This window comes from Quercus lobata, chromosome 12, assembly GCF_001633185.2.
Source record: "Quercus lobata isolate SW786 chromosome 12, ValleyOak3.0 Primary Assembly, whole genome shotgun sequence".
NCBI classification, from domain to species: domain Eukaryota; kingdom Viridiplantae; phylum Streptophyta; class Magnoliopsida; order Fagales; family Fagaceae; genus Quercus; species Quercus lobata.
In genome coordinates, this window is record NC_044915.1 from 3386908 (window position 1) to 3414609 (window position 27702).

Consider the following 27702-nt stretch of genomic DNA (forward strand, 5'->3'; position numbering starts at 1 on the left):
TTCAAAAAAAAAAAAAAAAAAAATTAGGCTTTCCGTCAATTTCCATCATCAAATAGTTCCCAATAAGTGTCCCAATTTTGATATTTTTTTAATTTTTAAAATTAACAGAATTAAGAAAAACATTTTTGGATGCTCCTATGCTCACATTTTTACATGCTTTCATGTTCACATGTTTGGATATTTACATACTTCCATGTTCACATGAACAAACGTTATATGTTAATACCTTCTGTTGACCTTCACATGTTGGGTTTCCTCTTAGATGATCTATCTCTTGCTTTCTGTTTATCTATTTCACATGACTTGTAGACGAACTCTAAGTTTTAGATGATGCACGCATTTATATAGGCTCATCAGGCAAACCCCATTTGACCACTATCCAACAACAATATATAAAGGCTAATTATGGCTAGGCAGGCTTAAGGTGCCTAACCTCTTCCCATCCTATACTTTAACTCTAGACCTTTATAATGATCAAAACAACCGTTCATAACCATTAATTAAGCCATCAGATTAAAAGATATCAAAGAAATAACTTTTAACAGTAAAATGCACTTACATGAATCAGGTCCCGACCATTTGTGATTATGATCTCTTAGTGGCGGCTCCAATAATTTTTTTTGGATGTTCCTTAAAAAACATAAATTACACAATCTAATAAAAAGAGAAATTCATATATTGACATTAACAACAATAAAAAAAAAAAAAACACACAAATACATAAAGTTTACAATTGCCTTCTACGAGTTTTCATATTTTGAAATCATTACATGATAGTCTCATTATCAATGTTACAGGCTACATCTCTTTCAATATACACAACCAAGTAATCATTCATTTGCTGTTGCAGTAGTAACAAGAAAGGTCAAAGCTAACTTCACAAATAATTGTAAACTCCTGTGTTCACTAACTTTTCAGCAAGTTCACTAACTCTTTGAAGCTCTAAAAACAAGTCATTGTTGCGCATATTAAAAATGTAATTCTAAAGTTCAGATTCAAGTGCCAAGATATCTATCCTAAGAAAATCAAATGGATAGAACTTTGCTAGACGTATCAATTTTTCCTTATCAAGAGTCACAAATGAATTACTTGGATTCAAGCAAGTCATACAAAGTAGCAAATTGGTATTCGCCTCTGAAAAAAGGTTGTTAAGCTCTTAAAGTTGCATATCTATGACTGTGTAGGATAACTTAACACAATAATGATGTAAATTTGTATTTTGTTGGGTGTTGCATCGCGGCCTCCTACTAACTACAAATATTTCATTCATGTTCAAGATAAGAATATCATGTGTGGTACAAAATAAAGACACTTCAATCAATAAAGATATACATTCATCATCTCTCATCACTTACAATCGTTGCTTATACACTTTAACAAGATCCATAGCATTTACTATATCTTGATTTTTTTTTTTTTTTTGCAATGCTATTGCCAACTCATTTGTAATCCCTAAAATGTATTTTATCAAGTGTAGATTAAAGACAAATTCAAAAGATAGAATTGACCTCATAGTAAATTGAGTTTCAACTTTTTGGTCAGAAATACCATCTTCTTTAATAATCTCAAGTACATCAACAACAGCAGAGAACATCAAAATCAAGTTGAGAATAGTCTTATAATATGATCTCCAACGTATATCACCAGGACGTTTAAGATTTGTCTCTTGATTCAAACTTGCCCACTTCTACGTACACCATTTTCTAATTCTTCTTTGATTTTGGCAAATTGTGCATCTCAAATAGCATCTCGTCTCTTATAAGAGCCTTCAACAACAGTTACTAAATTAATAACCACATAAAAAAATTCAGCAATGTTAATGTGATTTTTAGCAACAGTAATAAGTGTCAATTGAAGTTAATGAGCAAAACAATGAACATAAAACGCTAACTTATTCTATTTCAAAATTAAAGTTTTGAGACCATTGATATCACCTTGCATATTACTAGCCCCGTCATAACCTTGCCCACGTAGTTTCGATAAACTCAAATTATGTTTAAAAAGTAAACATTTAATAGCATATTTGAGTGACAAAGTGATGGTACTTGTTATATGTACAATACCAAGGAACCGCTTTATAATAATTCATTTTTTGTTCACATAAGGAAGAACGAGGGTCATTTGCTCTTTCACGGAGATATCATGTGACTCATTAACTAATATTGAAAAGAACCCATTGTCAAGATCCTTTATGATAACTTTGAATGTTTCACGTGCAATTGCATTCACAATATCTTTTTGAATTTCATGGTGGGTAAACTTGCAAATTTTCAGAGCTTTTTGCAACACTTCATTGATAGATTCATTATGATTCCCAAAAAATTGTAGAAGTTCAAGGAAATTTCCTTTATCTCTTGAATCTTAAGATATCACGTGACTCATTAACTAATATTGAAAAAAACCCATTGTCAAGATCCTTGATGATGACTTTGGATGTTTCACGTGTAATTGCATTCACAATATTTTTTTGAATTTCATGGTGGGTAAACTTGCAATTTTTCAAAACTTTTTGTAACACTTCATTGATAGATTCATTATGATCTCCAAAAAATTGTAGAAGTTCAAGGAAATTTCTTTTATCTCTTGAATCTTAAGATTTATCGTGACCATGACAAGCTAATCCCCGGCATAAAAGGAATATTATGCAATCAATTATTGCGTTTAATTAAACCTGATATTCAATTCTATCTTGATTTGATTGCTTAACCAAAACACTTTGAATGTGTTGTTTTTCCTTCATTAGATCTTCATTCTTCTTGACAGCTTGGTTATGAGTACTATTAACTCCTCCAACATGAGAATTTAACTTCTCTTTCTGATTCCAAAGTTTGAATCCTTTCGTTACAAAAGTCTCATCTCCTCCTTACTTACCAACATCTTGTCCAAATAGGTAGTAATATAAACAAAATACTGCATCTTTGTCTATACTATATTCCAACCAATTTCTATTTACATACTGTGGGGGCCGGTCAATCACTGGAACTATTAAAGTTAAGTTAATTGGGCCTGTGGCCCATCCGAGGAGGCAAACCTGCCCGAGGAGGCCCATATCAGATTAAAGGGGTAACCAAACGAAGGGAAGAGGGAATATCATGAAAGGGGAGTTCAGTATTCGTCTGAGGACAAAACCCTTCTCGGCAATACGAGTCCGAGGACGATCAGGACTCCATCAGGTAACAAACAGATCTTGGAGCTACGTCACCACTCAAGGTGGGATAAGGGGCCAAAAGTGGGAGAAAGAGAGGACAAACAAATATCTACGGTAACAGCTGCTTCCGCATTAATTGTCTCTCAACCAACTCTCTGGTCGCATTAATGTGGAAGTGATGCCTAAACAGTGATGAAACAGCCTTACAGCTACTAGAGGGAGGTTCCAGAAGATGTTAGATGGGACAGAAAGAGATCCCCTGAACCCAACCTACACGTGTGTGGTGAAGATGGAATAAAGAGGGCGGTATATAACGTGAAAAGAGGGCATGCAGGAAAGGGATCGGAACATAGAAAAAGAACAAAGGGAAGACTTAGGAAGAAAATGTGAAAAACAAAAGAACTGTATCTATTTCAAAGAAAAACCAATTGTGATATCAGCTCTGATCCATCTATAAACGTGTGGTGGAATCTTTTTACTTCTAGAGAGGTTAATCTAGTTCTTGAACACTCACGCTCTACAAATTATATTGTTTGGGCCTCCTTACGTACGAACCCAATATCATTTTGGGGTCGTTACAAATCGAGTCCTTACACATACCATTCGGATTTAAATTGACGGGGCTTTCCAAAAAAATATGATAGAGGTTAATCATCATGGTTTTGGAAAACAAGTTGACAAGGACCTTTTTGTAAAGAATATCTTCTAATTTCATCATGATTATTAGGATGATAAGATGATATCTTTTCTCGTAGCTCAGGATCTGAAGGAAGATTTTCTAAGTTAAAGTCAACACAAATTTACTTAGAAAATGAAGATGAATCTTGCACAAGAGATGAATCTTGGGTACGTAGTTTTCTTATCAAATATTTGTCCATAATTCTAGCAAAAGAATAAACAATAACCTATAAGTTCATTTGAAATATTAATAAAATTATTAATTATTGTTATTTAGTTGTTTCATTAATTTGTTTGTCTTTTATAAACTATAATTTGTTATATCATTGTTTTATTAATTATAAAATTATTAATTGTTATTTAGCCTAACATAATTTAATTTGTTTGTCTTTTATAATGTATTGATTAATTAAATTATTAATTATTGTTTATTAGTTGCTTCATTATTTTTCTTTACTAACTATTAGCACACACCCTATAATTTAATTTTGTCTTTTATTGGTAAGTTACTGCCTTTGCTCTGGATGCCTTTACTTCCCCCAATTCAAATATCCCACTTGGCCCCAGGCCCCCATCCACCCCCCACTCAACAGACAAGCCTTATAGCCCCAATCACAAGAGTCAATCAAATGAATTCACAAATCACAATACACTAAAAGACAAACTCAGTAACTCACCAACACCAACAGATAAAGCCAAACCAACACCAATAGATAAAGCCAAAACAGCAGGGGCAAATATTAATAAAGTTATAAAGACTAAAGTAAAGCTAACTAATTACAGTTCAAACATCAAAGAGAAAAAGAGAGGATCATATAAAGAGAGAGAGAGAGAGAGAGAGAGAGAGAGTCATTTCATTAATTCATTTTCATTTTTCAGTCTTCAGATAAAGAGAGATAGAGACAGAGAATCTCAGAGACTCCACAACAAAAGCAAAGTGAGTGAGCAAACCCCTAATCCCATTAACCCGATCGTGTAAGAGAGAAAAAGAGAGAGAAGTGTAAAGATGAAATACCTTAAGGGAGCAGGGAGGCTTGAGGGGTGGCGGTGTCAGGCAGCACGTCGAGGTGAGGAAGGAATCGAGGCCAAGCCGAGCGACGAGTGTGACCGATCTTTGATCCGATCAAACCAATCTCCGATGCTCGATGCGATGTGCTCTGGACTGGAGCTCGAGTTGTGCTCTGTTAGCTATTGTGTTGCATGTTGCTCTGTTGATTGATGAGGTTTTTGTCTTTAGGTTAGGTTTCTGATTTAGTGATTTGAGATTTTAGTTTTTGCTTTAGCTTTACCATTTGATGAATCGGTGGACGCATATATTGGGTTTAAGTTTTTTTTTTTTTTTTTTAGAATCCATGGGTTTGCTTTACCTGTTTACCATTTGTTGGGTTGTTTTTTTTCTTTAGATTGGGTATACTTTACTATTTATTGTTTAGGATTGATGTTGGGTTTTTTTGTGGGCTTGTTCTGTTACAATTTTTTTTTTTTGCTTGAAAGTAGAACAAATATATATATTTTTTATTTGAGGGTGTTTCTAATTTTTTTTGAGGGTGTTCCTAATTTTTTTTAAAGGATAAACAAATAAAAAAATTGAAATTATTATATATAATTTTTTTTTTCAGGTCAGGGTGTTCCTGGGAACACCCTAGACTAAACATGACGCCGCCACTGTGATCTCTTAATTTTAATTGGTCTAATTTTAGTCCAAATTAAATTTGATAATGTGTCATAATGCTATTGATTGAGATACACCTAATTTAATCCAATGTCAAATCATTTATTAATTGTCAACAAAATAGGCAGAAATTGGTTAATTAATTAATTAATTAAAATTTTAAAATTAATTTGATGACCTTGAAGACCAAGAAAATTAGAAAATGAAGTCAAAATTCCCAAGAAATTAGATCCCAATTGAAAATGGAAATAGATGTAATGAAAATGGAAAAGATTTAGAGGATTAGGGACGAAGTGCCAATCGACACTTAGATCAGATTCGCCCATTTATTTATTAGTATATTTAAAGCCAAAGTTGAGAGAAAATGCAATTAAAATCCAAATCATATTTCAATTGAAGTATGATTTTGCGCCATGTGCATGTCCCATCTAAGTTTTTTAATTTTTGTGTTAAGTGAGTTAATTCAGTGCAAAATACAAGGAGCCCAATATAAATGAACCATAAGAAACCCTATCATATACCTATTTCTATATCTAAAATTAGAAGAAGAGAGAGTTTGAAAGATTATGCTTTCCAATACCATTTGTTTGTCTAGCTAAAAGTAATTCAAATTTATCAACTTTGTAAATATTCCTATGAGCAGTCATTATTTATTAAGTAGAAACTTATATATATTATGATATGTGTGTGTGTTTTTGTGTGTACCTGTGCATATGCACGAGATTCTAAACTAGTTTAATGACAGTACTTGGGAACTAAGGTGGGGTTTTCAAGTAAAAAATTCGAAGAAAATTAGAGCATTAATGTGAAAATCATGCAAAAATTTATATGTTATAAACATATACTAGTTTTATTTATTTAGTTAGTTTGTTAAATATTATTACATAAGTGATAAATAAATTAGTCATTAGTTGAATATATTCAAAATTTATAATGAAAATACACTTTACATATGTATATCTATAATTTTTTTTTTTGTAAATTTAATTAAGTTTTGTGAATCTTACGATACACAATACAGAAAAATCAAAAGTCAATTCACGATATAATTCATGCTTTAACAACTACGGATGTAAGAACGAATATTGCATTCAGTGCTCTACTAATAAAGTTTGTAGCTTTATTCTAATTATCATTCCATTTGGTAGGTTTCTCATCAGTTTTTTTCCATCTTACTTCTATAGACAACCAAAGTTTTTATCAAGGGACTTTTAGAAAGCTCAAGCTCTCACATGCAACTTCCAATAAGCATAGTTGGTGCCATCAAAGAAAGGTGGAATCACTAAGGATTGTCCACTATTTGTTGACAACAAGGGCCAATGATTTGACGACAAAGAATTTAATCTAAGTTTTTCTATTCTGATACTAGTTGATAGGTTTAAAATTGATCCTAGTACCATTAGCCAATTACCTAAGTTGGTTAACTAGTTCAATTTATGCAAAATTCAATTAAGGCACAACCACATCTCCAATCTAGAGTATAATACAGTGGAAAATAAATTTGACGCATACAATATGGTCATAATGGCAATGGGGAAAAGCGTCATGGGGAAAACCCCAATAGGTGATATATAGATATGTCACCAACTCTTTTAATAATTCTCTATGTAAGATTAAAGTTACAATTATAAGGAATACCACCTGATCCCAAAGTAACTACCTATAGTAGAACTTATTAACGTTATTTGTGCATAGCTCTAACCCGGTTGGACTACTATGACACATCAATCTCTTCGGTGCACAGATACCTAATTTGTGACTCACTTCACACAATCATACTTTGATTGTTGAAGGTTTAAGGTGTAGTAATCTTCAACTCAAACACACTAAACTTTGCAACTCTGGAAACTTAGTTTAGTGCAAAACCTTAGGCATACAAGGTTGTAACTGGTTTTTTGGTGTAGAGTGCTCCTAGATCTTGAAATCACTCACTATGAGGTCACACGTGAGTTATCTTAAATCTCTAGTGATGACAGCTTTAAAAAGTACCATTTAATTAGTCTTGAAACCCTATTGCACAAATCCCAAGGTTGCCATGTCATTTGAAACATAACAGATTAGGATTCTCTAAGCTCGATCGATCAATTGGTGTTGAGGTATAAGCAACCTCCATTGTTTGGCAGGTGTAGAGCTTGGTGTCAATACAACAGATCCTTTATTGTTTTGAGTAGAAGTGTAATCAATTTTCTTGTATCTTCAAATGTACTTCTTTACCAACTTTTGATAAGCCTTTTTTTTTTTATAAGCACTTCTTTACCAACTTCTAGACACTAAAAACTTGGACTTAAATGCATTAAAAATAGCCTTTTGACTCAGATTTGCAAACACAATAATATTTGACTCTAAAATGGTTACTTGGCTTGTATAGTTTAGGTTTTAACCAAAAGTGGTGTAAGTTAACTATAATTTAACATTGGTTGAGTAAAAAAATCTTTTTTCTCACAATAGTTTTTTTTTAGAAGAATCTTTCTCACAATTTGTCCCTGGTTGTGGACGAGAACAAATAGTAAGAGTTAATGATAAAGGAGTTAGGTGTTTAATTCCAAACTAAAGGATTAGTGAGTGTAATTATAAAAACCTAAGAGATCAATACAATTGTTTCATTTTTCTTAAATTCCAACTTATTTTCACCTCAACAAAGTAGGCATACGAAACCACTTAAGATTAAGTTATGGGTGGGTCCTAGTATTGCTTAAGATACTTAATTTTACATATAATTTCATAAAATACACTCATAAAAAAAATTATAAAATGCTTGACTTAGAATGATACACTTTTTTGCTACTTCCTTGTATTTACATGGTGTAAAGTTGAATTTAATTAACTATGTGTTGGCTTTATTTCGTGTCAAATTTGCTTGTAATTTAGCATGTAGAAACCCTGTATTTAGGTGAGAATAATGTAAAGGTTGTGTGTGAGAGAGTGTGAAGAAATTCAAGTTGTGTGCATTCAAGAGGAGTCTTGTGACGAGATCTCGCGACTGACTCGCGATTGGCAAGTCACCAAAGTGCCACACGTGTGAAGTATGCAGGAAGCTAAAGGGTCACGACAGCTAGAGCACTACAGGACAAAAAGTACAGCCTGGCCTGTAGTTAACTCGTGACTTAAACTTGCGACTCATTCTAGTCGCGAAGCCGAGTCGCTAGAATGCCTTGTTTTGTTGAAAACTGACTTTTCACATTTCATCTCATACCCTACTATAAATACCCTTATACCTACAAAATGTATGGTTCTGAAAGAGGAGCCTATTGAGAGAAAAATCCTAAGAAAAGTTTCTACAACACATCCACCTTATTAGAGAGAGAGCTATTCATTCCTAGAGAGAAATATTTACAGTCTCTTCTCATTCCCTCTCCCATTGTTATACCCATTGAGAGGAGATTTGTACTCAAATACTATCCACACACATTCAAAGTGTTGAGAGTGTTTTTGGAGCTTGGGAAGTATTAGAAGATGCCAAGGATGGGGGATGCAATATAGAGCTTATTGCGGGATCCGGTAAGTTAGAGAAAACAAGGTTAGGAGTAAACCCTGTTGGAGTAAGAAGTTTGGAGGGCTTAGGTGCATCGGGTAAATTAGACTTGGAGAGTTTATTGCTATTCATGTATCTCAATTGATATTCTAGTGGATCATTTTATAGTTTGGAGGGTGGCGGAGAGGTTTTTCGCCAAGTTCTTCGGTTTCCTCTTCAATAACACGTGCTGGCGTTATCCTTGTGTTTGTATCTCTCTTCCTTTACTCTTTAACCATTAATTGCTGCTATGTTTGTAATTAATTATGTGTTAAAGTAGTTTACAAATTGGGTATTGCTTATATTTCATATTCTGCACATATATTGTTTAAATATAAGCGTGTATTGGTAATTTTATAATTGGAGATCTAAACATTCATTAGTGTTTTACACACTAATTAATCATACATGGACTCAAGTTGTGAAAATGGGTATCAAAATAAATGTGTCCCTATTATTGATTATAATGAATTCGGATCCATTTGAGATTTGTTTATTTTACTAAAACTGAAATTTTTTGGATGAAAGTATTGTAAATAAAAGTAAAATTTAGTTAAAATAATATAGTAAAACTCATAAATAATATCAAAAAATATAATAAGACCCATAAATAATAACAAAAATAAACTAAATAGTAGGATAAATTGACAAATATAATATTTGCCAAGCAAGCAACGCTTTGTCTAGAAAAGAACAAAGAAAAAAAAAATCGGAAAGCTCATTTATGTGGCTGAAATTTCATTTTCAAATGCAGCAACGTCCAATTTCTCAAATCCCCATCTCTCCAACTCCACGTGTCGGACTCTGTCACTGACTCATGATTCCTTATAATTTGGCACTACTATATATGTCTTATAATGGGATAACCCAACATACTTTTATTGTTGTTTCCTAGAAGTGAGAATTCATCGGAACCATGAAACCATCTCCACTTTTTCTCCCAAAACCAATGACTATTATTAGAACACAACCGCTCTTCTTCACTCAAACTCCTAAATTCACTTCAAATGTCAAACCGACTATCTTTCAATCTAGTCCACATAGAAGCAGACTCTGTCCAGTCTCCATGTCCACCCGCTCGGTCCACTCTGCATCACCCGTAATCGAGTCCGATGTCCAACGACCCGATTCAGACCCGGCGTTTGTGAACTCCACAGAAGAGCACATTGAGAAGGTACTGGCTACAACCTTGAAATTCTCAAACAAAATGTTTTGACATGTGACTTTATTTCTTGTTGTTTTCGTATGTATTTATGTATGTATGTTAATGTAGGCTATTTATGGATGTCGTTTCATGACGCTTCTGGGAGTCTTGGGGTCTTTAGTTGGATCGTTTTTATGTTTTGTGAAGGTATGCACTTTTCATTTCATGATTTTATTTTTTGGCATTTTAAAAATATTCCTGTAAGAAGTTACTATATATATATACACAAATATATGATTATGCTGTTTGAAATTGTCTCAATTTGGTTTGTAGTGTTGATCAGCGTCTAAATGTGGTCGTCTCCGTTTGGGTATTCGGTAGCTTATTTGCATAGTATTTATAAAAAGATATAATTTTGGGTAACTTTTATGCTAAATGTGTGGCAAAAAGCTAAATATTAGCTTATTTTTCGAAAAAACTAGTTTTGTTAAATTTAGATATAAAATAAAAAAATAAAAAAAACTGAGGCATTATGCTAAAAGATTTTACCAAACATACGAAATAATGTTACAAAAAAAATGAGGTTTTTGTCTAATATTTGCCTAGAAATGGTGGATTTTGGGTGTGTTATCTGGGTATAACTTTTTCAAGTACATTGTTAGACCCAAGTCAACTCACCCAAGCCCTAATCCCAAATTAAATTCAACTTCATCGACCCTTAATTTGACAAAATTGGATTTGGCTTGATAATCCTTTCGGTTGGTCATATGTGTTTTTTAGGCCTCTGTCACCTTGCATTTATTATATCCTTATTCACTACATTTATCTAGGTCACTTTTGTCAATATTGATAGAAGAAAATAAAATATTTTAGAGAGACAAATTGGATCCAAGAAAAAGAAAGAGAAAGAGAGGTAATTAATTATTAATGTAGTTCGGCCTAACGGCTTATGTCCACGGCAGAAAGCCCTTGATGGCTACATCTTTACTAAAAGCTTTGTTTACAATAAACCCATAGTAGGGTATTTATAGTAGGATAAATCCTAGACTAATTCAAATTACAAGACTAGCAATACAAGCAGAAATATTTTTCTTTGCATGCACACCAATTAGGAATTTTTTTGCTTGTACACCAAATAGGATTAAACTTGGACTTGACTAGGAATGAGGCCTTGATATCTTTAACAACTTTAAGCCTCCTTCTAACTAATTTAACTCATTCTCTTTGAAGTAAGTCACACTAGCGTATTCATTATGTTTATATCTAGCAACTGTCCTTATCTTTCCCTCAAATGGATAGTGTGGAACTCTTCCCCATTTCTCACTACATTCAAGTGTTGATCAAGCAAATTCCTTAAAGGGAATGTTTTAGCTAATCTTTGCCCACTTCGTATTTCATATGTGATTGATTTGACGGGTCACTAGTAGCAGACACTGAAACTCATTTCTCTAAAAGATCCTTTCAAATAATGTGACTAAGGTTTGTTGATGCCTTGATGGCTGTCCTCCTTTCTCAAGGCATAAAACCCACTATGTTTTTTTTTTTTTTTTTGATAAGTAAGAATGATATATATACAAAAGGCTACTCTATGCATGAAGAACATAGAGCAAACCTAGAAAATACAAGAAAAGGAAAATAGAGAAAAACAAAAAAGAAAACCAAAAAAAAAGAAATAAAACCCACTATGTAAAAAGATTTTTTTCTTTTTGACGAGCAATAATTTTTCAGAAACTAGAAAAACATCAATTGGACAGGAAGTATACTTGATGTATATAATACTAAACTTTGCTAAAAGTACAGTGATCATTAAACGCTAAGAAGTTTGAGAGCGAGAAACTTCCTGATGCTTACACTGATTCAAACAGATCTAGAATTGTCCTCTCACACCCATCACACTGTGTAAAAGGATTAGGACACTAAACATGGCTGGAGTTCCTTTCAAATACATCATGAAATCTAAAATCTTATTTCATCAATTGGCTGGCACTATTAGTGTATCAGTGAATAAATTGATTCATCTCTATAATGTATTTATTTGTTTTTTACTTTTAAGATTTGGTGATTTAATCTATCATTACTGTTGTACTTCGATATTTTGAAACATTGCTGTTCCAAGCCATGGAGAATTTCTTGGAAAGTGAAAAATAAATGATGTCTATTTACTTGAAAAAAATATGGTTTCAAGAATTATATATGCTTATTTTTTTGAATCATAGAAATGCTTTAAAATAATAGAATCTGATCCAGTAAAATGTTATTGGTGAAGTTTTCGAGTGATATGTTGGGATTTGAATGAGAGGATGTGCCTTATAATTGTTAAAGGATAAGTAACAGAAACATTTTTTTTGGGTCATGTTAAAAGATGAATGTATCAGTGTAAGCAGTTCCATAAATACTGATGAATGAGACATAGCTCAATGGTGTTGAGAGGGTTTTCCCAGTTACTTCAGGTTAAACCATTAAAGGTTATAGGTTCAAGCTCACTCATGTAAAAATGGGTTAGTTTGGTTATAAAAAGTTGTAAGCAGACTTTTTTTTTATCTGTCTCAAAAGCAAATGTATACTATCTTATGATAATTACTGTGATACAATTTTAAATCAGTAGGTTCTTAGGTCTTATATTATACATGCCAAACCTTGTTAGTCTCTCTCTCATTAATTTTTTTTCCTCTTATAAAATACTATGGCTCATGTTTGCTGCTGTTCTGCTTTCACTTGCTATATTGATAAATTGGTTGATTAAATTAAAATAATTTAATGGTTTTACATTGATGAACTGTTACCTGTTGCAAATTTCCTCAATGCAATGAGTTCTGCTGTTGACATGTAGGGCTGCACTCATGTTGTATCATCTTTTATGGAGTACTTTGTAAATAGAGGAAAAGTGATTCTGTTGCTGGTTGACGCCATAGGTGAGTGTTTATGAACTACTGCTGGTATTCATGCTCCATTTGTACTTCTTGCTTGTCTCATAAATTGAATGATGCTCCACTTTCTTTTTTCTCTTTTTTTGGGTGTGTGTTCTAGGTGACAAATAAATAGCTCTCCATTGTTAAACACAATTGAATTTATTATGTGAAAGTAGATGTTGCAAAAATTTATTAATTTATAGATGAGATTACATAACCTAATGATATTGGAAATTAACAGGCATAGCAATTGGTTTGCCAGTAGATGAGAACTTTCTAAACATTAAATTCCAGCAGTGAGTCTTGAGTTATAGCAGTAAATCTTTCGGCAATAAATTTTTTTGCAAGTTCACTTTAAAGATTTTCTTCTACAGAAAATTGTAACAGATTTTTGGCAGAAACTTTCACGCACCATAATGGAACATGGTTGTTGATGATTTGCACTAAGCAATGATCATTCTAAGATCCAAAAAAGTAATGGCCATTATATGAACTGTGTATATTATACCTTAGTGCAAATTATCAACCATGTTCTTGGGATCAAGTTATAACATACACAGTTCATTTATCACATGAATTGTGTATATTATACTTTGATCCCAAGAACGGTCTCTATTAAAAGGCTCTTATTAGGGAAATATGAAATAGTACTTAAGATCTCTATCATTTTCAATTACCAGTTTGAGGCTAAAACGTAATAGACCTCCAAAAAAAGATGAAATAATCAAGGAAATTCCATATCTTGTTATGAGCTGTAACTTAGATAATACTTCCTCCCCCTATAAGAATGGGGTTAAAGGTGAGGTCTCGGGTCCAAGACTCACTGAATTTGTTGTGACTTACGAGTCATAAAACCAATAAAAAAGTGTGGACATACATCAATAAAGAAGCATATATTTGTCAAACTTCTGAGTTGAAAAACCAATAAAAAAATATGGACACACATCAATAAAGAAGCATTTATTTGTCAAATGGAGGATTCTAACAAACATAAATACCTCATCTCTTTTCTTTTTTCTTTTTCTTCTATTAGTATAATTTGCACTCAGCATCCCCTAAGGTTATTCAGTGAGTGAAAACTATACTTATAAAAAAAATGAAAAATAAAAGAGATGGTGTTTTTCATGAGCATTTATTTCTCTTTAAAGATGCTGCGTTAAGCACAGAGGAACAACTTACCATATCTCTCCATTACTTCTCTTTCCAAAATGTCCCTTCTAACATGATAACTTTCCAAACAGAATGAGGCATTACCCAAGAAACACCAAACAGAGAACCAAATACCACAATTCTTGAGCCACCACACAATGTAGAAAGAGATGCAACACTCTTTCCCTGGTTCTTGCACAAAAAGCACCAACTCATAATAATTTTTTATTTTTTTGAAAGTAAGAAAAAATTTTATTGAAAAGAGACAACTTCTTGCTAAAGGCAACCCATAATAATCAACCCTTATTTTGGTAGATTATATGTAGTTAACGTCTTATCTGATGTCGCACACCAAAAGAAGAAAGCCACTTTGATGGTACACAAACTCTCCATATGTTCCGCCAAGGAAAATACTTCCCTTCTGCTCTCAATACTTTGTTATAGCTCTTTACTTGGAGGTCTTTAGACTTTGAAGGGATCCATACCAGACAGTCTACTCCCCCACGATGCAACTTTGTAGCATAAATATCTTCCAACAAGTAAGCCATCGATTCTAATTCCCAATTATGCACCTCTTTAATGAACAACAAATTCCAATAAAAAGAACAATTTCTATACTCTAAATTCACAACCTTATCTTCTCTATCCTTTGCAATTAAAAAAAGGCTAGGATATCTTTCCTTAAGGCTTCGTTTGGGAGTTCATAAGGGAATGAAATGGAATGGAATGTAATGATCATAAGGGAATGGAAAAGAATTGAATGGAATAGAATGTATTTAAGTAAGGGAAAGGAATGGAAATGAATGGAGTGGAATGAAATTAAGTAACCTTGATTGAATATTTTAAAATAAAGGAATGGAAAGGAATGAAAATGGATGGAATATAAGTAATCTTGTTTGGGAGTAACATGGAGGGAATGGAATGGAATCATTTTATGACAATATTACTATTAGACCCCTATTTTAAATAAAAGATTGAATATATAGGGGTATTTTGGGAGTTTTAGCAAAAAAAATCATTAAATCTAATTCCATTCCCTCCCATTCCTCCCAATTTCGGAAGGAATGAAAATTTGAGATTTTGAGGGAATATAGAAGAATGAGTGTTCCTTCCTACTCATTCCATTCCCCCCCACTTAAACTCTCAAACAAAGGAATGGACTTTCCATTTCTTCTATTAAAACTCCCAAACAAGAGAAGGGAAGAATATTCTAAAATTATTCTTTTCATTCATTTCCTTTCCATTCCATTCCATTTCTTCCTCCCAAATGAGGCCTAAGAGTAGTCTCACCATTCCAAAGGTCACACCAACAAAGATTTTGGAGTCATCACCAACATCATATCTAATAAAGGATGAAAAGAGATACAATTTTATTCTAATATTCTTCCACAAACCTACACTGTAAGGCCCCCTAGCCTCATTAGAGCACCAACCCCCCAAGTGGTGTTGTACTTCAAATCTTCCACCTTCCTCCACAAGGATTTTCTTCTCCATAGCACTGCAACCATTTCCCTCGTAAAGCATGATTAAAAAGAAAAAGCTTCATAAACCACTTCAGATAATGTCCCTTTGAATTTTTTCCAACCTTTTTGCAACACCTACAAGCAATGGAGAATAAAGATAAAAAGTAAGTTGGAAGGCTACATAATTTACTTTTGATAAAATGAATTTTTCCCATTTTGATAAGTAAAACTTCTTCCAGCCAATCAATCTTGTATGCATCCTTTCAATAATGGAATCCTAGATATTGCTTACCTTGAAATGAGCACCCAGAATAGGTCTCTTCTACATCCAGTTTGCATAAAACCCCCAAAATGCCATACTTCAATTGTCTATGCTAACATTCATTAGCTCTAAGGATGGAGTCAAGTATTTGTCTGCCTTGAATAAATGTGTTTTGTGTGTTAGATACCACAGTTCCTTACACACCCTTCAAACTATTTGCCAAAACTTTAGCCATAATTTTGTAATTAATACCCATCAGACTAATTGGCCTAAATCCTTCACTTCAAGTGCACCAACATTTTTAGGAATCAAAGCTACAAAGGTACTATTTGTACTATGTTCAAACATACCTTTGTCGTGGAAGTCAGTGAAAACTTGCAATGTGTCCTCTTTGGCCACATTCCAACAGGATTGGAAGAATGTAATAGTAAACCATCAGGACCAGTTGTTATTGGCAAATATTCTAGCACATCAATGATTTCTGATGGATATTCATTGCTGTCTTTGGTGTGGCAGACAACACAAAAATGGATTGTTGAATGATTGAGCAAGAACAGAGTTTCTAATATTTTCACTAATGAATTACTTTCTCTAATTAAGTAGACACATAGATTAGGTGCTTGCAAAAGTATCAGCACATCAATGTGTTCTGATGGATATGTATTCACTAATGTGTCAAAGTGATTTGTCCTTAATGTGAGATACAACACAGGGGGGATTGAGATTAATGAACAACTACAAGTTTCTTTCACTGCTTTTGTTTTGAAGTAAAATATTTTCAGTAAAATATTCTCAGGTATTTGGTATGACAAGTAAAATTTTTCAAGCAAATTACCAAAACCGATGGCTTCACATCAAAGCCACAGGTGTCGGAGGTTCGGTGATTGGACTACTGGAATTGGCAACCGTAATGGTGGCTCTTGCAATCAGATAGTTGGAATCGGCAATCAGAGTGGTGGCTCCGATGATTGGATTGCCGACGATCACTGTCGGAGTGGTATCTCTGGTGACCGAACCGCCAACACCCGTTGAAAAAAAGGCATCTTCGGTCACTAGACCTTTGGCATCGGTTGTGATGCGGCATCTCTGGCCATTGGACCACCAACACTAGTTGTTGATGTGGCATCTTCAACCATTGAACCACCAACATTGATTGTTGGTAAGGTGTCTCCTACCACCGAATTGTTGGCACCAGACACTAGATCGTTAGAGCTGAGTCATGGCCACCGGACCGCTGGTACTAGTTGCCGGAACAGTGTCTCTGGCTACCAGACTAGTGACCTAGATGGGGGAGGGGAAGCCACAGTGTGTTTTTTGAAAATGTTTTACCAAATTTTCAAAGGTAAAACATTTTACAACTTCTTACAAAGGATTTTACGGTCAACGGAAAATAATTTACAAGTTTGACCATATTTTACCTGCAAATAAACACCCAAAATAGGAAAACATTGTAGGCGCCTCCAATGCTGCACATCTATTGAGTGATGTCTCTCCCTCCCCCTCCCCCACCCCTCTCCCACCCTTACCCTCACCACCAACCGTCCCAACTCCCTCTCTCTACCCCTTCCTATCACTAGTAGTCCCACATATTCCTTCTCTCCCCCCCTATCCTTTTCTATTCCCACCTCAATTCCCACCTTTTGTCACCCCTCTACAGAAATCCACTCTAGCTCAATCCCACTGTCACACCCCTTACAACCATCTACATTGCCTAAAAAACCTTCTATGCCTACACCTCCATTGTTACCCGATATCTCACTACCTAAAACTGATACCAAACCAGTTCCACACCTTAATACCTCTTCATCTTTATCGGATCATGGGGGCAAAAAGATTTCTTTTTGTATTGATGCAAAGTTTTTTTCTTTTTCTTTCAACGGTGGGCAACCTGATTCTTATGCTATACACGAGAACAACCAGAATGTCAAGCACACTATTTGGGTAGGACGTAAAGGATTTGAGTGGATCCTTTATTGTTTTGCTAATATTTGTGATTGGGTTTTGAGAAAAGTTTCTCTTTGTAAACGTTTCTGGGAAAATAATAAGTTGGAATTTTGTGGGAGATCGAATAAGGTTGGCATTTTTGTGGCCTAGCTGAGTACCATGGTAGGGCTCGCCGAGGGTGTGTTATGATACCAATAAGCACTAACCGTCCTGGATGGTCTTTGTTTCACAAAGAATTAGGCCTCTTCTTTTCCGGTGACAAATCAAGGCCATGTAATGGAGTTGAGATCGGTGTTTTTTCGCCAGCCAATGGTGGCCGGAATAGGCAAGTTGGGAATAATTATGGGAACCAGCAGAAGTTTAGGAATTTTGAAATTTTGGTAGATAAATAAGGTAATAACGTGATTCTTGGTGATTCTACCAAAAATAGTTTTAATGGCAGACCCACACGTGCATTTATTTTTAAGTTGACTGCTGAGAATATGGCTTTGAGAATTTTTAAATCTGAAGATGGGAAGAGAAAGTGCTTTAGGCTAAAGGCTAACAAAGTCTTTAAGTATGGGCCTTTAAATGTAGAAACTTGGGTGCCCACTCCTCCTATTTTCAATAGGACTGTGTCTGCTGGGCTTGACAAGGCCCACATTTGACAAAGGGCCTTTAGTCCAGCCCTTACTCCAGCCCATAACTCAACCTTTAGTCCAGCCTGCAGCACAAGTGCTGGGGTCTCAAGTTTTGAAGCCGATGGAGAAATAGCTGGCGAGAATGAGTCTTGGGGACTGTCGCCGTTAGAGAGACAGGTAGGTGAGAGCTCAAGTAGTGAAGGGATGATGTTGATGAGAGACTTAGTAGATCTAGAGACCGGAAAAGTCTCGACGTCAAGGTGTAGCTCCGTTGCAGCTATTCTCGACTTCGTCAAGGCTGTTTCTTTTGTGGGCACAGATTCCGATGCTGAGGTAACTCATGGAATAGGTAATTGAGACTTTGGGTTCACCGATGATATGGTGGTTAGCTCGGCGACGGCGGCGATTGAGGCTCCAATTCTGAAAGTTGTGTCGCCAATTCTTGATCGGCATCCATGGGTGGTTCAAAATCGATTTTCTCCTCTCTTAGACTTGGGTAATGGGGTAGAAGATGAGTTTGTGGAAGGGGAAGATCATGAAGAAGAACAGAGGAGTAATCACCATGATGATACGACGCAACAAAGGTTAGTGGATTTTGTTGGGGAATTTCAGACAGATTTTGGGCTTCACCTTCTACCATGGGAGACCAATGAAATGGTTGACCATGGCTGTGGTAGTGGAGAGAGACAATTGTGTGTTGGAGTGTGACCTTCTGTCTTGGTGGGAACCCAATGAAATCAGAGAGTTGTTGCTCGTTCAGGATTCTGCGGAGGGAATTTAGATGACAGAGTCAGGGCCACCTTCGAATTTGGTGTCCCAGTTGATGAAAAATTTCTGTAATATGGTGGGTTTCCCTATTGTGAAACATGAAACTCAATGTTTGGCTCTATTTTGCCTTCTGGAACAGGAGTGTCTTAAGGTGATTGATGATAGGGTGCCTAAGCAACTTGCAAACTCAGGGTCACGAGGTCTCAGGGAGCTTAAGGGGCTTATTTCTTATGTTAATTATGATGGTCTCTTCTAGTAGTAGGCGTAGAGCTTCTTCGACTACTGTGGGGGTTGGTAGTTTTAAATGACTCTATGACTACTTTCTTGGAATGTAAAGGGGCTTAACAATCCCCGGAAGAGAGAGGTTTGTAAGAATCTTCTAAAAAAGTGGAAGTGTGATATTGTATGTTTTCAAGAAACGAAAGTATCTTCTATCGACGTTGCTTTTGTTCGGAGTTTATGGGGTAGTTCTTTCATTGATTGGGTTGTTTTGGATGCTGTGCAGACTTTAAGAGGGGTCTTGCTAATTTGGGATAAGAGGGTTTTTGAAAAATGGGATGTAATTGTTGGACAGTTTTCTGTCAGTGTCTTATTGAGAGGAGTGGTGGATGACTTTGTTTGGGCTTGTACAGGTGCATATGGCCCCAATGACGATGGACAGCGGTCTACTTTGTGGGAGGAGTTGTCATAGGTGCGTGCCAGATGGCCCATGGCATGGTGCTTAGTAGGTGATTTCAATATCATTAGGTACCCAAGTGAAAGGCTTGGCTGTGAGTCTTTTAGCCTTGCTATGTTTGCATTCTCAGACTTTATAGAGAGTAACTCTTTAGTTGATTTACCTTTAGAGGGGCTTCCTTCCCTTGGTTTAGAGATTCTGATTTTCCCTCTATGTCAAGAATTGACAGGGCTTTGATTTCTCTAGATTGAGAGGAACATTTTGAGAATGTATCCCAACGGGGTGCTTCCTCATGTTATTTTAGACCACTGCCCACTTTTGTTGGAAGTTGGTGCTGTTCGACGTGGTCGAAGTGCTTTTAAATTTGAAAATATGTGGTTGAAAGTTGGGGGTTTTGTTGATAGAGTTTAGCAATGGTGGAATGGGTACAGTTTTGTGGGCTCGCTAGGTTTTATTTTGGCACAAAAATTGAAGGCTCTGAAAGTAGATTTAAAAAAGTGGAAAATGGAGGAGTTTGGTGATTTGGCTTTTAGAAAGAAGAATTTGCTGACCGAACTGATGGGTTTAGATGCGAGAGAGGAGCTGTTGGGTCTATCGAATGAGGAACAGAGTCGTCGTCTTCAACTCAAAGGAGACATAGAATAGTTGGCTTCTCTTGGGGAAATTTCCTGCAAACAAAAGTCTCGGGCTTTGTATGTGAAGGAGGGAGATAATAATACTCGTTTCTTTCATAGAATAGCAAACTCACATAGAAATGCTAATCAAATTAAGAGGATTGAGGTGGATGGTGTTCTTTATGAGGATGAGTCGGATGTGTGCTCTCGGTTAGTTCTCTTCTATCAAGGGTTGTATGAGGAAATTGAGTTGGGGCGCACTACTATGGATGGATTAGATTTTGCATGTATTGAAGAGGATGAGAGGTTGTCCTTAGAGAAGGATTTCACGAAGGAGGAAGTCATCCAGGTCTTAAGGGAGATGGAAGGTGTTAAAGCCCCTAGTCCTGATGGTATCACCATGGCTTTCTTTGACAAATGTTGGAGAGTTGTGAAAAAAGATATCATGGATTTTTTTGATTACTTTCATTGGCACTCTGTGTTTGAACAGTCTATGAATGCTTTGTTTCTCACTTTAATTCCTAAGAAGTGTAATGTCGTTAACATTAAGGACTTTCGCCCTATAAGTTTGGTGGGTAATGTGTACAAGTTGCTATCCAAGGTGTTGGCTAACAGGTTGAGGGCGATTTTACTCAAAATTCGTTTGTTGGTGGAAGGCAGATTCTGGATTCAATGCTCATTGCAAATGAGTGTTTGGATAGTAGGTTGAAGAGCTGGTTACGGGGTGTGGTTTGCAAGCTTGATATTGAAAAAGCGTACGACCATGTAAACTGGGAGGCCTTGTTTTATCTGTTGGGCCGGATGGGTTTTGGGTTGAAATGGAGGGGGTGGATTAAGGCTTGTGTTACTTATATCCGTTTTTTAGTCCTGGTAAATGGATCCCCTGAAGGTTTTTTCGGAAGCTCTCGTGGGTTGAGACAAGGTGACCCATTATCTCCGCTTTTGTTTCTCTTGATAATGGAGGTTTTAGGTAGACTTTTGAAGAAGATAGAGAAGAGTAATCTTATTTGGGGTTTTCATGTGCGAGCAATGAATTCTGTTGGTGTGTGTGTATTTCCCATTTGTTGTTTGCTGATGACACTATCTTATTTTGTGATGCCTCTAGGGAATAGATGCTGTCCATAAGGTTGGCGTTGTCTTGTTTTCAAGCTTTTACGGGTTTGAAGGTCAATGTTCAGAAAAGTGAGATTTTCCCTGCTGGGGAGGTGAATAATCTAGATGCACTGGTTAATATTCTTCAATGTAGAGTGGGGAGTTTGCCTATGAAATATTTGGGGATGCCGTTGGGAACTTCTTTTAAGACAGCTTCGATTTGGAATCCTATTTTGGAGAAGATGGAGAAGAAACTATCAGGGTGGAAGCGTCTCTATTTATCTAAGGGTGGTAGGCTCACATTACTAAAGAGTACTCTCTCAAGTCTTCCAACGTACCTTTTATCTCCTTTTACTATTCCTAAAGCTGTGGCTGCTAGATTGGAAAGTATTTAGAGGAATTTTCTTTGGGGGGCTTATAAGGGGAGTTTCAAATGTCTTTTAGTGGCTTTGGAAAAGGTGCGTTTACCCATTGAATTGGGTGGTTTGGGGATAAGAAATGTGGCGTCGTTTAATCAAGATTTATTAGGGAAATGGCTGTGGAGATATGGGCATAAAGCTACCCATCTTTGGCGGAGAGTTATCTTCACAAAATATGGTGAGGGTCAAGGGGGGTGGAGTCCGAAAGTTTGCAGGAGGACTCATGGATGTGGCCTTTGGAGAAGCATTCATGAAGGGTGGGTGAAGGCACTCGTATCCGCTTCTGGCATGATAGGTGGATTGGTGAGAATACCCTAAAAGATGTCTATCTTGAGCTCTATGTGTATTCAGCTGCCAAGGATGCTTGCATCTCTGAGGTTTTATGGATTCCGGAGGGGGTACTGTTAGAGTGTGGGATTTAAGGTTTTATAAAGCTTTTGAAGATTGGGAGCTAGCTGCATCTTATTCTCTACTTCAGTTTATCCAAACTCGTATTCCTTGGGGTGATAGGAGAGATACTCTTTGTTGGCGGCTCAAAGGTGATGGTAAGTTTGACACCCGATCTTAATACCAAGCGTTTCGGGGTACTCCGAATTCTTTGTTTCCTTGGAAGGGTGTTTGGAAACCAAAGATTCCTAAGCGAGTGGCTTTCTTTTTGTGGACAGCTACTCATGATCGGATTCTCACTTTGGATAATCTCATGCTTAGGGGTCACCCATTGGCAAATCGGTGTTGTATGTGTTGTTGTGATGGGGAGTCGATGGACCACCTTCTTCTTCATTGTCCTGTTACACATACCTTATGGACTTTTATGCTTCAGGCTTTCGGTATTCATTGGGTTATGCTCGGATTGGTGGCGGGTTTGTTATCTTGTTGGCATCAATGGCTTGGGAAGCATAATTCGAACATTTGGGATTTGATTCCAGGGTGCTTAATGTGGATTGTTTGGTTGGAACGAAATTGTTACTCCTTTGAGGACAATGAGAAGACGTTGGATGAGTTAAAGGTTTTATGCCAGCGTAATTTTTTTGAGTAGTCTTGTTGTTGGGGTTTTACTGATTCTTATTCTCTCTCTAAGTTTATGTTTTCCCTTAGATTAACTTCCTGATTACCCTCTTTTTTGTTTTGCTGTTTGTTTCATCTGTTTCTTCTTGTTCATCATTATAAACAACTTGTACTATTCATTTTTTACTCATTAATAATAGTTCTCTAATGACCTATCAAAAAAAAAAAAAAAAAAAATTATGTAAGGTGTTTTTCCCTTTTGGTTTACTCAATATGTGATTAACTCTCTCTATATGCACTTCCCTCAACACCAGGAGATGTAGGGAATATAACAATTGACTCTCCATATCTATTGGTCATAAGAGAGAGAGAGAGAGAGAGAGAGAGAGAAGCACAAAGGAACATGGAATGAAAGCTGAAGTGGCACAAGACAGATTGAAAGCAAATGACGTATATGAAAGACTCCAATTATTAACAGCCCTTTAAGTCCAGATGTTCATTTTTAGGTACAGTAACAGTGACATGTCAGTAGGCTCAAGTCTGAACAAGTAATAGCAGGAGATGTGTAGGATGAACTCTTTCAAAGCAAAGCTGATTCAGTAGCTTTGTGCAGTCAGACCTATGATTATTTGAGATTTATCTGAAGCAATCAGTGTAATCTCATACATCCAGCTGTTTTCTGGATAATAATAATGCCATACTTTTTTTCCCGTTCGCCAACATGCATTCTGAATTCAATATGAGAATTTTTTATCTGTTCTTTAGCTAATGTGTTAGAAGCGGAAGACTTGACCTGTGCAGAAATCTCTCTATCTTAGAATAGATATCTTGTGGGTTTGCTTGGCAATTCTTGTTAGAGCTTATTTATTTGGTGAAAGAATTTTCCTTGGTGTATTGTACCAAGGCAAAAGTGTCGTATTCACCAGTGATCATTCCAGTCTCAGCAGGGGATGAGAGAGTATGACAGCAAATGGTCCTACAAGAACAAAGGTTTCTTGACTTTTGAGCTGTTACCCAAATACATATGATGTGAGTGCTCCCGCACCCCTAGGTGTTGGGAATCCTTATGATATGAAGATGAGAGAGACTGTTAAAGGATGCTTTTGACTGTGTGCAGGTAGACGTTATAATCTTCATAATTGTAAGAGTGACGGTTGAGTTTCAGAATATGAATATATATATATATATATATATATATAAAAGCAATAGTAGTGGATGGGGGAGTCAATTGGGCACCTTTTGCTACTTTGTATGGTCGCTGGAGATTTTGGTCATTTTCTGTTTTCTTTATTTGGCTCATCATGGGTTATGCTGAAGTTGTTGTTCAAATGCTTAGCTGTTGGAAGGGAGCTTTCATTTTTTGCTTAGTAATGATTCTCAGGGACCGCAGCTTGGAATACAGTTCCTTTGTGTCCTATGGGCTATTCCGGTTGAGAAAAATAGATGAACTCTTGATTGGGTTGAACATCCAAACCACATGATTAAACAATCAGTGCTAAGATGTTTATATGATTGGATGGTTTCTTTATAGGAAATACTCCCTCATGTTCTTTTTAAGAATTTGTAGATAGCCTGAAGGCCCTAAACAGAAAATGTAAAATTCAGGACCTATTATGTACTTTTGTTCATTTGCTTTTATGAACAAAGTTATACTTATAACATGGGGGGTTCTTTGTCCTTAAAAAGGTTACGTGAAAAGTCAATCATGCATGTATTCTGGAAGAGTTCTAAACTTGTATGAAGAGTCTTGATCATGATAATATTCTTAGAGCAAAGAAGTGATGGGACACATACTGTTCTTCCTTGATCATGAACTCGGGATTTCAAATTGAAGGTTAGATTTAGTAAATCACTGGCCTTTACTTGGACTTGGGGTTATATGATGCACAGATTAAACTAATATGTTTTTTGGGGAACAATGTTGTTGTTTACAGCACTACTCAGTTCAGAACCTTGTATACAGAGTACTTGCATGGAAGTGAAAATAAATGCATGCATAATGGCACAAAGAAGCACATCTTTTCTGATTTGTGCAGTAGAGACTCCCTGTTAGCCAGCTGAAGTAACTAATTACTACTCTATTGCACTTGCAGATGTCTATCTTTTGGGAACTGTGATGCTGGTTTTTGGAATGGGTCTTTATGAACTCTTTGTCAGCAATCTTGACAGTTCAAAATCATCGTCGGAGGAAAAAACTCCATACAGATCAAATCTATTTGGCTTATTCACCCTAAAGGTAGGTGAGAATTCTTTCAGCAATTGAGCAACTTCAATGCCTGTATATCTGTTTTGGTTTCTAGTTTGGCCTGTGCATGTGGGTGACACAGGACAAAACCTAAATGATACAACAATAATATTGAAGAATAGAAAATTAAAGGATAGAAAACCTAGGAATTAGCACCTAAAGTTGGTTTTGAATCTGCAAGACCATTGGAAAATTCCAAGAGAAATTTTATTACAATCAAATTGGATACATTATTTAAGGGAGTACAATGCTATCCTTATATAGACTACTTCACCTTAATTCTAATTGATTTAAGAAACCTTAATTGTAATTTACTTGTGAAATCCCAATTTTGAACTACAAAAAAAACCTTGATTTTAAGGAAATTAAATCAAATACTAATGAACCTAATTAACTACTAAGACCTAAAATAAAATATAATTGACTTCCAAAATTAAATAAGACCAAATTAAAGTAAATATTTGTTGATGACCAAAACGATGCAATGATAAAATGAAGAATAGAAAAATAAAGAGTAGATAACCTAAGAGTCAAACACCTAGGCTTGCTTGGAATCAGCACCAAGCAAGAGATAACATACCTTCAAGAGTCAAAACCTACAGTTGGTTGTAGTCAACACCCAACCGACCATTGGAAAATTTCCAAGATAAATTTTATTACTCAATCAAACTGTAAATACAGTCTCCGTAAAAGAACAATACTATGCTTTTGTTGAATATTTGACTCTAATTCTAATTGACTTTGGAAATCCTAATTCATAAATTCCAAGAATAACATTGATTCTAGGAAATTAAATAAAATACTAGTTGACCTAATTAACTACTAAGACCTAAAATCAGATATAGTCGACTTCCAAAATTAAATAAGACTAAATTAAGATAAATATTTACTGTATTTGCACTTCCCACATTGGTGTGTCTAAAGCCAACCTTGACTTGTTTGATGTTTTAAGCCAAATAATTGTTCATTTATGAAAGTTTTACTGCTTTGTAGGGTAAAAGTATTTGGAAAATGATATTAGTATGTGATTTCCTCCTTGAAGTTGAATTTGTCACTTCTTTTAATAGCTTTGAGATGGGTTTACCTTGCTCTAATAGCAATAATGCATTTTTACTTGTCCTCTTGTCTTTTCTGCTTTTCCATGCTCGACTTGTTAATGTTATGACTGAACTTTACTAGATGGAAAAGCAAATATTGATAGTATCTTTGTTTAGCTTATAGCTATACTTCAATTTACATTTTCATTTCCAGGAACGGCCTAAATGGTTAGATATAAAAACCGTCAATGAGCTGAAAACCAAGCTTGGCCATGTTATAGTGATGATTCTTCTAATTGGGCTTTTTGACAAGAGTAAGAAGGCAGTTATACACTCTCCTTTTGATTTGCTTTGCTTCTCTGCTTCTGTCCTCCTTTCCTCTGGTTCCCTGTTTCTGCTGTCTAAGCTCAGTGACTCAAACTGATGGTTGCCATATATGATACTTCGAAAATATGTAATGAAATTTGTATATATGATATACACCAGGTAATGTATATGTTAAAATATGGTTTTGAATGTAAGTTAAAATCTGAACCTTGTAATATGATAAAGTTGAAGTTTCATCCTATTAGATTTGCCTTAGCTGTTAAGTTACATTTGAATTGGGCTACCTGAACCAATTGTGTCATAAGTGACTTTTACCTTTTATTGATACTATTGACCATATTTCTGTTTACGTATTGTTTGAACACCTGAGGCTGTCTTCTAAGCTTATTAGATATATGATAAAATTTTACAAACTAGATTGGTGTAGTCCACTCCATGATGGTTGCTTTTTATCATCAGATACCAAACAGTTTTTATTATTTGAGCTAATTGGAACTCACAAAACTAGATGTTCAAATGCTACTTAAATCAATAATATTTCAATCAGTTATACATGTTCGGAAGGGTTTTAAATCCACGACCTCACGTTCCACCTTTTTACAAAGGGAGCTATAATCTCATTGGCCTACATGGCTCAAGATAATTGGCTAGTTAATTTAATATGTGCTCTATGAATTAAGCCATGTGTTAAATGAGCTACATGTGCTCAAATCATAACCAACTTATCATACTCTGAACTAACTACTTGACAAAAGAGATTACAACATTTATTTCATATTCCTAATATTAAACAGTTTGTATATGAATTGCATTAGATATCAATGAAAAATAAACCAATTTCTTAGTGCATTAGTGCATCTTTCTCTTTTAATCTCCTTCTTTCTCCATGGAGACTACTTCGAATTAAGTCAATTCTCCTACAATTCATATTCGTCCCCCATTAGAAACCACCAGGTTTCTAACTAGTGGTATCGGAGACGTCGATCTTGAGATGACCAAAGCCAGTGGAATTCGTCAAG

General features: G+C 35.5%; 1 protein-coding gene across 1 annotated transcript; it reads left to right on the top strand.

Annotated features, from left to right (window-relative positions):
- The first annotated feature begins 9781 nt into the window (after nucleotides 1-9781).
- LOC115971876 lies at nucleotides 9782-27032 on the top strand. The gene is made up of 5 exons (XM_031091977.1): nucleotides 9782-10183; nucleotides 10283-10360; nucleotides 12984-13065; nucleotides 25168-25310; nucleotides 26571-27032. Exons 1-5 carry the CDS (start codon nucleotides 9926-9928, stop codon nucleotides 26778-26780), a joined length of 771 nt encoding a protein of 256 aa, XP_030947837.1. The 5' UTR covers nucleotides 9782-9925; the 3' UTR covers nucleotides 26781-27032.
- Nucleotides 27033-27702: the final 670 nt, after the last annotated feature.